The 16,454-nt window shown below is 41.5% G+C and overlaps 1 protein-coding gene across 1 annotated transcript in view; it reads right to left on the bottom strand.

Moving 5' to 3' along the window:
• Window positions 1-5,309: 5,309 nt before the first annotated feature.
• Window positions 5,310-16,454, bottom strand: part of HGF (hepatocyte growth factor) — a 59,592-nt gene continuing 48,447 nt past the window's right edge. Inside the window, exons 15-18 of the mRNA XM_065417057.1 lie at window positions 15,749-15,892; window positions 13,939-14,045; window positions 8,161-8,306; window positions 5,310-5,483 (exon numbers count right to left, since the gene is read on the bottom strand). Of these exons, the coding sequence (XP_065273129.1) occupies window positions 5,310-5,483; window positions 8,161-8,306; window positions 13,939-14,045; window positions 15,749-15,892 (571 nt within the window). The remainder of the gene's footprint in view (window positions 5,484-8,160; window positions 8,307-13,938; window positions 14,046-15,748; window positions 15,893-16,454) is intronic.

The raw sequence follows: 16,454 nt of genomic DNA, 5'->3' as shown, positions 1-16,454 counted from the left end.
AGTGACAGAGGGCATTTGTTCTATATCCTAAACTATAACGAAGTAAACAAAGATGAATTCTGAGGATGCCAGGTCTCTGCTATTCATTTTGTAAGGTGCTCCTCATAAGTGTGGAATGTCCTCATGTGGAATGCTCAGTGTTAATTGCATGTTTCCTATTAGTTCCTTCCCCCCCACACCTTATAAATACTTCCATCTTTTGGGACCCATGCCCTCACTCTGAGTGCTAAATTCCTATTAGGACTTCTGAGGGTGGGTTGGTGGAATCCAATCCTGAATTTGGGGTCAATTCCTCCTTTTATATGCAGACAGTGTTACTGGCAGTATTGAATATGCATCAAGGGAAGAATGTCTATGTCAGGGGTCGGCAACCTCTGGCACGCAGTTCGCCAGGGTAAGCACCCATAGGGCCAGTTTGTTTACCTGCCATGTCCGCAGGGTTCGGCAGATTGCAGCTCCCACTGGCTGCGGTTCGCTGCTCCAGGCCAATGGGGGTGGCGGGAAGCTGCGGCCAGCACATCCTTTGGCCCGCACCACTTCCCGCAGCCTCCATTGGCTTGGAGCGGCGAACCGCAGCCAGTGGGAGCCGCGATCGGCCAAACCTGTGGACGCTGCAGGTAAACAAACTCGCCCGGCCCACCAGGGTGCTTACCCTGGCGAGACGCGTGCCAGAGGTTGCCGACCCCTGGTCTATGTGATCCCAATCCTATCTCCTTTGACATCCAAAACTCAGCCACTGAAGTCAGAATTGGGCTTCTTGTTTTTTCAAGGGCATTACCACCTCTGACCAACAATACAATTTCCAAAACTCAAATAAGAAATCTGATGCTGATTTGGGTGGGATTTTTATAAAATATTTTATTAAGAATAATAAGGATAAAGGTTACAAAAATACCAACTTTGTTAACTAACAATGCCATTAATTACAGAATTTTTGTAATAGAAGTTATAACCACAGTGTTCCATTGTGATAGGCATTCAGCTAGTCTTATTCAATAGGCAACATTAATATGTTCCTATTTAAATACAAGAAAAAGAATCGAACCATCCACAGCATTTCACTGACAGCTCCCTGAAGTCAGATTCCAAATTAGGAAACTCCATAAGCATATGTCCATGAGCCTATTTATAAAGAGACACTGTAAAGGTAGGGTGAAAAGCAATGTTAGTTCTTGTCAGCAGCCCCAATGCTTGTGATACAGTATTATACCAGTGCATGTGAAGAAAGAAGAAAATAATTGGTAAGAAAACATTTAATGACCAGTCCAACAGACTTTACGCTGCCAAAACTCCCATTGACTTCCAATGGGGTCAGTTGGTTCATATTCAGGCTTCTAAGGGGATATGATTTTTCATGCCTTTTGATATTTGGGCATTATGTAAATGGATGTGTAGCTATCTTAGACAGTACAGAGCAAACTTCAAGCCAGGTGATGCAGTCTTTTGGCAAAAAATATCCACTGATTTCAATGGGCATTTTTGCCCAAGTAGATTGTGTCCCTCACAGAAAACTTCAGGTATTATTCTGAAAACCCTAAATTGCATGAGTAGCCCCATGAAATTCCATGGGACTACGCACAGGAGCAAGGGTTTTCAGGATTTCCCATGAGAGCTCTCATCTTAAACCTGGGGAAAGGATTTCAGCAGCATCAAGACCACTTAGAGCTCTAATTCCCTGGGGAGTCATGCATTTGTTTTCCTTTTATGACTTTAGGATTAGGGTCAAGGGAAAAAAGCGTAAAGAGGAGGTTTGCAGTAACAAATCCAGATCCAGTGCCCACCAAAAAAATCAATAATAAAGCTCCCATTGATTTTAATGGGGCAGAACCAGCCCTTAAGTTTTTCAAAGTCCCATGTCAATTATTAATTACACTTTTCTCTGTTATCCCAGCCCTGGGACTAGTTAACCTTCTTGCCTGGATCAAAAATTTGAAAAACAAAGCTGAATTTGGGTTAAGAAAATGTCAGTGACTGAGGGTTTTTTCCTAATTACTTGTTTCATAGCCTTTACACGACTACCACCCAATTTTTCTCTTAAATATGGCCCTGGCCAAAACTGCATCCACAAAGCCCAGGCAAATGCCTATTTAAGTCAGTAGGAGGCTCTCCTGGTACTTCAATGAGCACTGGATCAGGCCCCTAGTTGTTATAAAAAATGTGGTTAAAACAATGAAAAGTCCCTTAACAGTGTCCTTGTGAAGGAGAATGCTGTAGCTATAACATTTGCCTGGTACAGTACCATTGGTACCAACAAGAAATATTCACAGGAATAAATGAAGTACAAATTAATTACCACGTCATTATTCTTCTCTTTCCTTGCTTTTCAGAGTGTCAAATTCCCTCCATACTGAGAGAGAGCGCACGCACCTGATAAGCAAGTGCTTACAAACACATTAAGTTCTAGAGCATTGCCTCTGCACAACTCATTTTACTGAGATGCTGCCCAGAACAAACAGGTAAAAATCCTTACACATTGTCTAACAAAAAACAGTATATTTATCATATATATATATATATAAAAAATCATATTGTCCTCTGCACAGCAGACGATTATAACTAAAATACTTTAGGATCCAATTTATTTTATTTTATTTTGTTGGTAGACATAACAAAATGCCTGCAAATATAATACAGTGAGCACATAACAAGTCTTAGAATAGGAAAAGTAAATATGTCATTGTATACTTTAGCCACGCTCTTCTCAATGGCACAAAATAAACACTCACTTGGAGTTCCTCATCTCTCCTTAAAAGTTAATCCTTTTTGTTAAGATATAGTCAGCGCATATTTAATGCGAATATACACTTTACATAAATGGCAACAATTTCTTGTAAGTGCTACAGGCTAAATCCTGCCCTCTGCTGGGCTGGAAAACAAGAGGAGCTTTAGGGAGAGTGTATGAAGCCTAATCCTGTTCACTAGCAGACAAAGTGGGAGGTACACCCAGCTCACATCCAGGCATACAAGTGATGAGCCAGAACCTGGAAGCCCTTATGAGTAGTCCTACTCATGGGAGTAGTCCCATTTTGGTCAGTGGGACTACTCACATGAGGAAGGATTTTCAGGAACATGCCTATTTATCTGCTTGCTGCATGACCTCTTGCTTTGCGCCAGTAGACTGTTTTGGGTGTTATTCAGCGAAGCACTTAAGCCTATGCTGAAATCCATCCCTATTCAGCAAAGCATTTAACTATATAGCTAACCCATTAAAGTCAAAATGCTTTGTTGATTAGGGACAGTTTGGGGAATCAGCACCTTCTCAGCCTCCCAAGGCAGCTCCCCTGCATGGTTATTTTTACCAAGGCAGGATTCAGCCCTATGTCACTTACATGTAATTATAGTGAAATGTTCTTTACTTTTACACAGTGATGTCAGTTTAGGGGCTATGTAGTTAGATATGGTACATACTTTACAGTCTGCTATCTGAAACATATGCATTTACATATGGTAGTTCATGAATAAAGTAACAATGAAGTTCCTTATACAATTTAACGTACAGTAGTAAGTACAATGGGATTATATAGTGTATCATTTTTCCAGCAGGTACATGGTAATTAGTGCCATCTAACGTAAAATATTGCCATTTGCTAATTGTTTAGTACTTTCAGCTACACAATACATGTTCTAAAGGAGCACAAGGAAACCTCATAGATGTTGACTGTTTGCTCTCTTGCTCCATTTCTAGTATGGAAAATTATGGCCCTAAGTGTGCAAGTAGACATGCAACACAAGCAATTAAACCGTTAGTGACATGTTGCATACTTTACAATAGGCCAGATTTATCTCTGCAATAATTCTATTGGCTTCAAAGAAGTTATACCAAAGATGTATTGTTTAACCAAATGTTTAGGTTTTTCTTGAAGATAATATAACACCTATAAATAAAACATATTTAATGTTACTGAAATCAAAAGATGTATGTTCCATTCTATTTGAAATATTGGTTCTTTTAGTGGTTCTGTTTGTTAAATATGAAGGGCTGACATTCCGCCCCCAGACAGCATATGCAATTTCCAATGCCCTCAGGCATACCTGAGGGCACAATTTGGTTTTAAATGCATTAATGACAACAATATTCTTTTTTTTCCCTGTTGATTCTATCAGCTCATAGTCAGATTCTACTCTTATCCTGCTGTAAATCCAGAGTTATTCCCTTGAGTTACTGAGAAATCTGGCCCAAACTCTCTATTACAATGCAATTAATTTTAACAGTAAAAATGGTCTGTCATTAGCTAATCAGGATACATTCCTGGGATCCCATGAAATACACTTTTAGGTGTGTTTTTTAAATATGAGGGTTCATCTACACTGCAGCTGGAGGTGCAGTTTCCACAGTGTAGCCACAGAAACCTGGGCAGCTGAATGGGCTTAGCCGCCTGATTGCAGTCCCATCAGTGACTCTAGATAAGTACTCAGGAAGCTAGCCCATGCCATTGCCAGCACCAACAGCTACACTACTATTTTTAACTTGCTAGCGCAATCAAATCTAGCACGTATAGATTTGTGTACATCTACCTGAGCAGTGAATTACACCTCCAGCTGCAGAGTAGATGTACCCTGGAACAATTCAAAAAAGACTGATAACTTGCTAATCAACCTGTTTCTCTGTCTCGTCCCTCATCCATAGGATATATTGTAATATCCCTTAGGACAGCAAGTACAGAGCCAGATCCTATAAATCCTATGTAAAAGGAGCTCCCATTGACTTCAGTGATTGCTCTGCTCATGGAGGGCTTGCAGAATTGAACCCACAATGAAATGAGCAAATAAAGAGATTATATTTTAAGTTTAGCATTTAACGTATTTAAATTCTGCATATGGGGGAAGAGAATTAGGTCCATATATGCTGTTCTTGATCAACGCACACAGCTCTCAATAGAACTTTTGCCACAAACAGAGAGCAGTATATGGTACATAGCAAGAGTAAGGGGTGTTAAAGAAAAAACGGCTTTATTTGTTTCTCATGGACAAGCTGATCTGGAGAAGCAGCCTAAAGAGGCCACATGAGCTATTTCCACAAAACACTTCTGCATTCAGCAATAGTATCTTTGCAATTTTGTTTACCCATTCAAGTATCTTCAGGAGATATGTCACCATACTTGCATATACTGTAGCTCACTTCAACATCTATAAAACAACACTGATAGACAAAATCTTCAGAAAACACCCATAAATATCAATAGAAGATCAAGAAACTTGACTATCAAGTAGTTTTTTAGAAAATCATGGATCTTTACATTACACATTAATTTCACGCTCTCTGAAATCGTCATGTGAATGGAATTGGTGGTTTTTTGTGAAATATTCAGCTATAACTCAGATTTGTACGTCAACAAGATTTTGCGTATCCACTTGGAGTAATATGCCACTCTGACAAAAATCCCAGGACGATTTGGAATAGCACATCCGCGGCCAGGAACGATAACACCCACTATTATTTTCATCCTGTTTTGTTCACAGACCAAGGGGCCACCATAATCCCTCTAGGAAAAGAGAAATAAAGAACATTAATTTGTGAACAGCTTAAAGACACAGTTCCCACTTGTTTTCTATGAGTTATTTGGTAGCAACCTATTCTAGGAACCTTCAGTAAGACTATCCATGGAGTAGTGTGATATCTTCATTTATGCAGAGCATCACAAAAAGGACCTATATCAACAAACAGCAGGGTTGGCCCTAGGTTTTGTCAGGCCTTTATGCAAAGAGCCACGCAAGAGAGGCTCCATCCAGATACCTTTTCACCTCTGATTGTAATTCCTCCAAACTTCTACACACCAACAATACTGCTTCCTTCCCTCAGCTATCTGGCAAGTGCAAAATATGTACAGTGTACATAAAAGCCAGTCGGCAAACAGGACAGATGGTTGGAAAATCTCTGGTGCAATGCCAGGCTATTGATAGAAGGGTTCCAAGAGAGCCAGCAGTGATATCCCTCTGTCACATGTTGGGCAGCAAGGCCCCTGGGTGCATAGAGCTGCATGTGTTTGCACAGATGGCAAAGGCCATCACCAAGAATGATTCAGAAATTAATTAGCCACAGCTATAAAAAGGAGAGTACCTCCTCTCTCCTCAATGAACAAGCATAACTCATTATTTTTAATGGGTGATACACACATGCATCAATCCAAGCTCTACATGCAAAATTCCCATCATACATGTGTGCACTAGCATGGCACACACTAACTGGCCCAGGTGGACCCTGCTGGCACATAAGAAAAGTTCCCTAGTGCATGCTAATGTAGGCCCATTGTAAACAGTATCACGTTAACATGTGCTACAGAACTTTTAGTGTGCCTCTGTGGGGTCCATACAGCGCAGTGCGCAACACACTAGTGTAACTAGAATTTATATCCCTCTGGTGCTGACTAATGCACCGTGTAGACAAGCCCTTAGTTAGCACTGACATTCTTTAAGTTTTGATTAGCTAACGAACTATAAAATCATGCAGTCTTCATTCACTGATGCCAGCGAGTAAGGACTGCAGGACTGGGCACTAAGAAGTGTTTGCATCAGATCTTGAAATACTGCTTTAAACATAAAATATAACTATCCTTGTATCCTCTCCAGATCACTTCAGAATGAACAGTGATTGACCTCTTCAAAAAACAGCTGGTTTTCTTAGCTCTTGCTGATTGCAGGCTAATTCACAGACGATGCCTGTACTATTATAGCATCACCAAAAACCTACTGGTAAAATATTGTCTGCTGGGGTTTCACCTGCCATTCTGACTTAATTTTCCTTAATCTGATAGCTCTATTTTTCTGTTTGTTCCATACTGATAGAGGTTGCTCCAAGGGGAACACAGGAAGAGGGAAACCATCCACTGGTTATAATCATAATTAATATTGATTCGCTCCATTTCTTCTTACAGGAAAAAATGAAGAGCTGGATTTCCTGAGGACTTCTATCTATGCAGGAGTGTCATTTACATCTAAGCACCCACGAGAACTAATAGATAATGAACCAAATGTTTAATTTTGAAGAAAATACGTTGTTATAACAAAATGATCCCACTAAGGAGTCACATTAACATGCCACTACCTAAACAGGACATGCCTCCCCCAAGTCTTGGTGCTGTCCTTGGGTAGGGAAAAGTCCATTGTTTTATTTATAGTGAGCTACTTAAAACTTCCTTGTATCCATCTAAACCAAATGTGTACTCATACTAGTGGCTGTTGCCTTCTCCACCCATCATCTCGGCTGGCAGACTGTCAGTCCAAAAATGATACATTACTACAATAAGAGGATTTTGTACCTTTTCCTCTACATCCTAATCAATTCCCACTCAAAGTGACTGATTCAAACCCAAATGAAGTCAGTGAAAAGACTCTCCCTGACTTGACCGAGCTTTGGCTCAGGCTGCAATTGAAGGATACCAACGTATCTCACAAAGCTCTACTGTTCTATCTGGAAACAGAGCTACCATCTGCTGTGTCTTTGTTCCCCTGGTAAGATCCCCACCACAATCAAGGATGAATGCCAATATATCCCAGAAGTGTATATAACAACTAAAACTGCCCCAAATTCTGAATCTAATCTATTTGATAAAGCTGCAAACACTCTAAATCCCAGTGGTGGTTGCATAGATGGTGAGACATCTACCCTGAGAATGTTGGAACTCTGTTCATAGCTCTCTCTTTCAACATCACAATGCTGTGGCCTATTTTGTTAATTTCTTGGGCAACTCCTCACTTGGTTAAGCAGCTAAACTGATTGCAATCCTACTGGTAATTCAGATAAACTGCTACCGCTGCTCACAGACTGCCTGATGCTGCCGCCTTATTCACACTGAATAGTACTTACTCCATAAACACACCCCAGTCCACCAAAGTATGTGATTTAACCATGCTGAGTAAACTTTGCATGTGCTCGAGGGCTTTGTTGGATTGGGGTCATAGTCCCATTGATTTCAGAGGAACTAAGAATAAGCTACTATCCAATGTGAGTCAGGGTGGCAGAAAATAGTCTTCCAGAAAGAGACCTTTGTTTGCAATGTGCATTGAAAGGAAATAGCATACATGTTTTCTTTCCACTTACAAATTAAATGCAGAGAGAATAATTAGGCAAACACCAGGAAAGTATTACTGGTAAAGTAAAAAACAACCCCTGAGCAGATGTTTGTAGATTCTTGCACCCTATCTATAGCCATACTATTTTACCTCACACGGTCCAGTGCCAATGCCCTCAGCCCCAGCGCAGATTTCTGACTCGTTCACAGTAATCTTTCCTTTGAGATATTGGTTGCACTTCTCATTTCCCATAATAAATAGGTTTGCTACTTGGAGCAGGCCATCAAAGTGAATCACTAGCATTGAAAACAAGAGCAACAGTCAATTGTGCACAAATAATATTACATTTTAATGAAAATGAACACTAAGTACAAAAACTGTTTATGCTGATATATGCCACTTTATCAGCTGCACGTTCTCCCAAACTCTCCAGTAATACACATGCATGTTTTAGATTTCTTACATTTGTTACAGCTAAAAGACAGGTAAGAAAGTGTGTCTGGAGTGTGTTTAATATTTTTAGATTATAATACCTGGAGATGTGTGTTGTACTTGTAAGAGTACAAGACTGGAGTATGGATTTCTGGGTTCTATTCCCTAAACAACCAATGATTTGCTGTATGACCTTGGAAAAAATCACTGAGGGTAAGATTGAGACTTTGGGTGCAATTCTGACTCCACAAAAATCAATGGGAGTCAGGGCCGGCTCTAGGCACCAGCAAAGCAAGCAGTTGCTTGGGGCGGCAGATTTGCAAGGGGCGCAAGAATCCAGCATGGGAGCTGAGAACCAACAGGGGCACAGGGAGCTGTAGTTCCTTGGTTAGCTCCCTGCCTATAGAGCCAGCCCTGGAGCAGGGAAAGAACTACATTTCCCAGCATTCCCTTGGCCACTAGCAACAGGAAAGGGTGGGGGAAGGAGTATGGAACTGAAATCTGCAGCTTGCTGTGAATGGTAGGAATAGAGCCAGCCGCCCCCCCCCCCCCCGCCCTGGGCTCCCCCCGCACCCCTGTATTGCCCCAGCCCTGGACTCTCCCGCACCCACACCCCCTGCCACCCCAGCTCTGGCCCCCACCCTCCTGCTGCCCCAGCCCTGGACTCTTCCCCCCCCACCCCCCGCACCTCCTGCTGCCCCAGTCCTGGGCTCTTCTCCCCCCCCCCCCGCCACCCCAGCTCTGGCCCCCACCTGCACCCCCTGCCGCCCCAGCCCTGGGCTCTCCCCCAAAGAAGGAATTGGGGGGACTAAATGGACGGTGCACCTCTCTATCTGAAGCCTAGCAAGGGTGGTATGTGGATCCCACTAGAATTTAAAATGAAAAGTAAGGGAGGGGAGGCTCTGGACCTGGGCAGCTTTAGATACAGTACCAGGCACTTAGGAGGATTTCCACTTCTGAGCCATGGAAGCAGAAATTGACTTTTCCTTTCCAGATATAGCTAATATTCAGAAAGGGAATCTAGCACCTGCCTTCCAGATTTGAACACCCTCAAAATTCAGGAGTGCTCAAGCTCAATTTGGGCAGCTGTTACTTCATTTCCCCCAAATCAAATATACTGATCCACTGTAACTTGCTGTAGAAAAAATAGAATAAATTGAGCAAGAAATGCTTCCCCGTGGTTATTAGGACTGGAATTGCTATTTTCAACAGCCATTGCTTTTTTTTTTTTTTTTTTTTTTTTTAATTTTAGTTTTATTTGTTTAAAAGGAAGAAACAAAGAATGGAACAAAAGAATAATAAAGGCACCTCAACTTTTTCTCATTTATGTAGGACAGTCTTATAATATGCATCCAGCTATCCTCCAGTCACACAAGCTGAAAATTGTTCCACTTTACTGCAGTTCTGTAACCATATGGGAACCAATCCTGTCTGTGTTCTGTGCACATCCAAAATTCCTGCTGAATGACCCGCCCTGGGAGCGAGTTACCAGTGACCCAGGGCTGGGGTGGCAGAAGGGTGCAGTGGGGGGGGGGGAGGGGGAGAGCAGGGCTGGGGTGGGGGGCAGCCAAAATTTTTTTTGCTTGGGGCAGCAAAAAACCTAGAGCCGGCCCTGATGGGAGTTATGTCATTGACTGCAACAGAGCAAGGATTTCACCCTATGTCTTGCCCTGAATAATAGGCAATATGCAGTTGTGCCACCCTCAGATCAGCCTAGGGAAGGAACTATGGCTACACTGGTCCATGCCAGCTGCCTTGGGCCTTGGCCTAATGGGCTGTTTAATTGCAATGCAGATGTTCAGGCTTTGGCTGGAGCCCAGGCTCTGGGACCCTGCAAGGTGGGAGGGTCCCAGAGCTTAGGCTGCAGCCTGAACCTAAATATCTACACCGCTATTAAACAGCCCCACAGCTCAAGCTCTGTGAGCCCAAGTCAGCTGGTACGGGCCAGCCACGGGTGTCTAATTGCAGTGTAGACATGCCCTGAGAGTAACAAGCACAAATTCCTCCTCTCCCTTCACTGTTCAGCTACTCTGGATAGCACAGTGTGGGTTGAAGTGCAGAACCAAGGCTCTGCTCACACTCTACTCATCTGTTTGAGGAAGAGGAAGTAGCAGCCCACAGAGCTTGCTCTGCATGTAGAGTGGCAATCTGCTTTAGGTATGGCATATAGCATAGGGGCCTCACTTGCCTGTTCTCTGAGCAACCACATATGGGAAGCTACAATATTGCCCTTGATCACACTGTGACTTCGTTTTCTCAGTTGTAAAATGGGCATAATAAAACTTCTCTACCTGGTAGGGATACTTGTGAGGACTAATAAAATCATTAAAATTTACAAAGTATTGTACAAGATCCTTGGAAGAAAGCTGCTATGAAATGTATATATTTTTTTATGAAATAATGTAATAGTTAAAACTACTATTAATTATCTTAGACTAATTTTTTTTTTGCTGACAATGCTTTCTCTTATTACTTCACTGTGTTGAAATCTCTTTTTCCCCCACAAATAGCTTCCATTTCCCTGTGGATTTTCTCCACTTTCTCTTTTGTGGATATGATGCTGTCAAGTCCCATACTGTAACCATTATCCCCACATCCAAGAAGAAATGGCATGTCTACATGGGGAAATTGATCGGAATAGCTATTGCGGAATAAACTGTTCTGGAATAGTTGCCCATGTGAACACTCTTATTTCAGACCAAGAGGGCTTCTTTCTGGATTATGATTAACCAGAAAGAGGCACTATTACTCTAGAATAAGTGTCTCCACATGGAAATTATTCCAGAATAGTTAGAGTGCTTTAAAAATCACACCCTAACTTATTCCAGAATAATTTCCCTGTGTAGACAAACCCAAAGAAAACATAGAAATGGCCATATTGGGTCAGACCCGTGTTCCGTCTAGCCCACTATCCTGTCTTCCAACAGTGACCTGTGCCAGATGAGTCAGAGGGAATGAGAAGAACAGACCGATTATCAAGTGATCCATCCCCAGTTGTCTAGTCATAGCTTCTGGCAGTCAGAAGAACACGGGGTTGCGTCCCTGACCATCTTGGCAAATAGCCATTGACGGATCTAACCTCCAGGAACTTATCTAATTCTTTTTTGAACCCAGTTATACTTTTGGCCTTCACAACATCCCCTGGCAACAAGTTCCACAGGTTGACTGTGTGTTATGTGAAGTACTTCCTTATGTTTGTTTAAAACCAGCTGCCTATTAATTTCATTGGATGACCCCTGGTTCGTGTGTTATATGAAGGAATAAATAATAATAAATAATACTTCCCTATTCACTTTCTCCACACCGTTCATGATTTTATAGACCTCTATCATATCCCCTCTAGTCATCTCTTTTCTAAGATAAACAGTCCCAGTCTTTTTAATCTCTCCTCATGTGGAAGCCCTAATCATTTCTGCTGCCCTTCTGTGTACCTTTTCCAATTCTAATATATCTATTTTGACATGGGGCGACCAGAGCTGCATGCAGTTTTCAAAGTGTGGCCATACCATAGATTTATATAGTGGCATTAGGATATTTTCAGTCTTATTATCTATCCCATTCCTAATGGTTCTTAATATTCTGATTGTTTTTTACTGCCACTGCACATTGAGCAGATGTTTTCAGAGAACTATCCATGATGACTCCAAGATTTCTTTTTTGAGTGGTAACAGCTAATTTAGACCCGATCATTTTGTATATACAGATGGGATTATGTTTTCCAATGTGCATTAATGTGCACTTATCAACATTGAAGTTCATCAGCCATTTTGTTGCCCATTCACCCAGGTTAGTGAGATCCCTTTGTAGCTCGTCGCAGTCAGTCAGCTTTGGACTTAACTATCTTGAGTAACTTTGAATCATCTGCAAATTTTGCCACCTCACTGTTAACCCCTTTTTCCAGATAATTTTTGAATATGTTGAACAGCACTGGTCCCATTACAGATTACTGGGGGGACCCTGCTATTTACCTATCAGAGACAGGGCTTCTTTTTAGAAACCTATCAGCTGCCATTCAGCTGACAGATCAGGCTGCAGTTAGTGTGGGAGGATTCTCATACAGTGTGTGCACCAACACCGGAGGGGGATGGAACACTTTGCCAGTGGGTTTCACAGCTATTTGCTGACAGCAGAGGAAATGTCGGATTCCATTTCTGGCTCAGGGGTGGAGAGGAGAGCATGTTCTAGTAGGTGTAGACTCTTCTGCTCACCCCCCATAAGTTTAACCCATTCTCTCCAACCTATCCCTGTCCCAGTCCTGTTTTTTCCCCCATCACTAGCTCCTCATCCCAGTCCTAGCCTCCTTGTCCAGCAAGTCCTAGTGCCCCCATCTCTAGTTCCTGTCCTAGATTCCCCCCACTTACAGTCCAAGTCTCCTTGCCTAGCCATTCCTGGTTCCCAGCCCAACCCTCTAGGCTCTTTGCCCCCAGTTTCCTTGCCCAGCCCATTCCAGTTCCCTGCTGGCTCCTCATCTGATCTGCCTCTGTCACACGCATCCCAAGACTCCAGCTACCTTCCTGATGTTCTCCATCCCCACTGGCTTCCAGTCCAGGTCTCTGCCCAGCCAACCCCAGTTCTCTCTCTCTCTCACACACACACACACACGTGTCAGACCAGTCTCCCCTCCCCACCACCACCTCATGTTCCCTACCTATTGGTTCCTAGCTCCTAGTATCCTTGCCCAGCCAGTCCCAGTCTTGCCCCCCCCCCAAACCATGAGTCCCATTTTTCTCCTCACACTCCAACAGCCTCTAGTCTCAGTCTGCCCACCCCTAGGTTCCTTCTCCAAATCTACTCCCCCCAACCCTGTTGCATTCCAATCAGGCAGCTTTCTCCTCCAGCAGGGCAGCACTGAGAGCACAGGAGAGCACTTGCTCTCAGTTCCAGTGCCCATCCCTGGCCCTCAGCAGCCCAGGCCTGCAATTGCAGGCAAAGTCTTGCTCAGCCCTAGGCTGGAGCATGTGCACTACAGATAGATACTTAAGTGATTTTACCAGTTAAACTCTAAGCAATGTCCACTGAGCATGTGTTAACTGAGATTTTTCAAAAGTCTATAACTTGGCCAAAATTGAGCAGATTTTCACAGGGATGACAAAAGGAGCATCTCTGACACAAAGGCCACCTCCCTGCCAAATTTAAAATCCCTGACCAAAGTGTGGGACTGCTACAGCTTCTCAAAGAAAATGTCATATTTTTTTAACATACACAAAACCATGCATTTTTCCCTAGCCTCATTCTCAGACACAGCTGAACCGTTTTGGCTTAATTTTCCAATAATATTCAGCTTGACGAAGACATCGAGCAAGGAAAATTTCATCTGAAAGAGTTAAAGTTTGGCAATGTTATAAGCAATTGAAAACAAGATCTTATAATGGGACATTTTAGGGAACTTCAATATGAGGCAGCGCTACCAGCCCTGCCTATAATATGTTGGGAATGGGAACTAAGCAGGCTGTCAACATATATTGTTTCACTCAGTTTTAAAAACTAATATCTTACATCCTGTGTGTCCCCATCCGTAAACACTGCAGGTGGTCCTCTCTGGAATGGTACATCCAGAAATGGGCAATCTGATTAGATCCACAAAATTATTGAATACTGCAGCTCTGCAAAGAGAAAATAAAGAGTAGATATGATGGATCTTATATAATATTTTAAACTGCTTTTTAAAAAAACAATATGATCTACGATAGCTCACAGTAATAATTAAAAATTGTGCCAAATTTTCTGCTTTATTTTTCTTCTCATGAAAATCTGGGAGTTCCTTTTAACTACTTTTTGAATTGCAGATGTTATTTCTCAAGCAGCTTTCCTGTAGTGCTGTTACTGCTTTTATTCTGTTTAATTTGGGTTTTCTGTACAAAGATAAACAATGAAGGCATAAAGAGGATACCCTTAATTTGAATAAACATTTATGATAATATGATGGTACGTATGAAGGGTCATATGTACAAAAGGAGCTCACTTACAATCTAGTGTTTATTTTATTCTATAAATTAAAACCATACACCATTCTATTCTATTTCTTCCTGATTATCAGGAAGAAAAATACATGTAGGGCATGATTTTTCAGAAATGGCATTTGTTTTTGTTGGTTCAGAAGGTGAACGTGCATTTTTAACATATGTCCAAGAATTTGGGCTCCGTTCTGATGGAGGGCTCATTAACTTGAGAATCGAACTACATGCGCAAAACAGACTCTCTGGTGGTTGCTGTTCCACACCAGTTATTGGGGCTACTGGATCAGCATAAAGATTTGTGAGCCCACTCTTGGTTAGGGTGATCAGATGTCCTGATTTTATAGGGACAGTCCTGATATTCGGGGATTTGTCTTATATAGGCACCTATTACCCCCACTCCCATGTCCTGATTTTTCACACTCGCTATCTGATCACCTTACTCTTAGTCATCCCAACTGTGGCCTTTTATGCCAGACTTCATGGGACCAGTGTAGAAGCTGTTTCTTTAGTACATAGTGAGTGCACAGGTACCATTTTTCAGCTATTCTGCTAGCAGACACCAGAATAACCCCTAAACAGAGACTTGTACTGGACACAAGAATGACAGGTCAATTCCACCAGCAATGAATTGCTGGTAGAAATATAATCTAGCTACTATCCTTTGCATCAGCAAAAACTCAGGATGGCTGAAAAATCAGGTACATACTGTGAAGAATATTAAGCCAATCCCCAAAACAAGAAAACAAAGCTTAGCAACTAATCACAAAGTTATAAATTATATCACTGTGAGTAGAGTTGGTGAACATTTTTGTCAATGTTTTTCAATGAAAAATGGCTTTTTACACACACACACACACACACACACACACACACACACACACACACACACACACACACACACACACACACACACACCAAAAAAAAAATCCACAAAGTTTTGTTTTCATCAACATCTTTCCTTTTTTGAAGGGGGAATTTTTTTTCTATTTTTTTTTTCATTTTATTTGGATGGGGAAAATCCTACTATTTTGCTCTTTTACTTTAACACACCCTTTCCCAGTGGGGTGGTGGGAAGTTAAATATTGTAAAGGTTTTGTTATTTCTCCTCCCAAAAGGATTATTTTTGTTTAAAATAAATGAAAATTTTCAAACAAGCTGAAAACGTTGTTTCTTTTGATTTTTTTCATGACCTATGCTTACTTTTCCTTTTTATGACCAGCTGTAAGTGTGAGTTTAATCTATATGGACATAATCTGTATTGCTACTATTTAGGTCTGAGCCCATAGTTCTTTCTTAGGCAAAACACCCATCAACTGGAGATCCTGGAGTTAGCAATATTAAGAACTAACCTGGCAAGTTTCAATAATACCAAATCAGACCCTTCAGGTCCATACACCAACTGGGAGATGTTCAGAACTTGTTTGTGTTTCTCTTCTCTTCCTTTGATATTATGAACTCCAAGCCATGCTTCATAGTCTTTCAAATCTTTGTACCTGAATAAGGCAAATTTGGTATGACACATTGGCATGTTACTTGGTCTAGTCTCAACACAAACATTTTTTTGGTACAGTAACATTCACATATACATTGAAAGATATTATGTGACACTCTTTGGTAGAGATGGACCCACACTGCCATTTCCAAGTCAAATCAGAACTTTTCCAAAAAATTCATCATGTTCAGATATAGTGTTTTGGTTTGGAAATAAAGGCAAGCAATAAAGTTCACATCCAGTTCTAAAGTTTTCCAAAATCCAAAAGCATTTTGGTTAGCGTCCATCTCCACTATTCCTGTATTCTCTTTTTTTTTTGCATTTTATATCGATTCCACCAACTGTAAGATTGCATTATTTCACTTTGCAAGTACTGCAGCATGATAGAGAATGTGTTAACTGGTTATTAAAATTTTGGCATCTAAGACAAGAACTACTGAAGTATTATTTTTAAAAGTGGAAGTGATCCTGTAGCAGTTTACCCATCTTTTATCCACTTCTATATTAGGAACATTTATGATAAAAATATGCAGTTCATTTCCACATATATTCGTGACAGGCCT

Source organism: Emys orbicularis, chromosome 1 (assembly GCF_028017835.1).
Source record: "Emys orbicularis isolate rEmyOrb1 chromosome 1, rEmyOrb1.hap1, whole genome shotgun sequence".
Taxonomy (NCBI): Eukaryota; Metazoa; Chordata; order Testudines; family Emydidae; genus Emys; species Emys orbicularis.
Note: the sequence above shows the minus strand (reverse complement) of the source record. Positions and strands in the feature narration are given on the sequence as shown.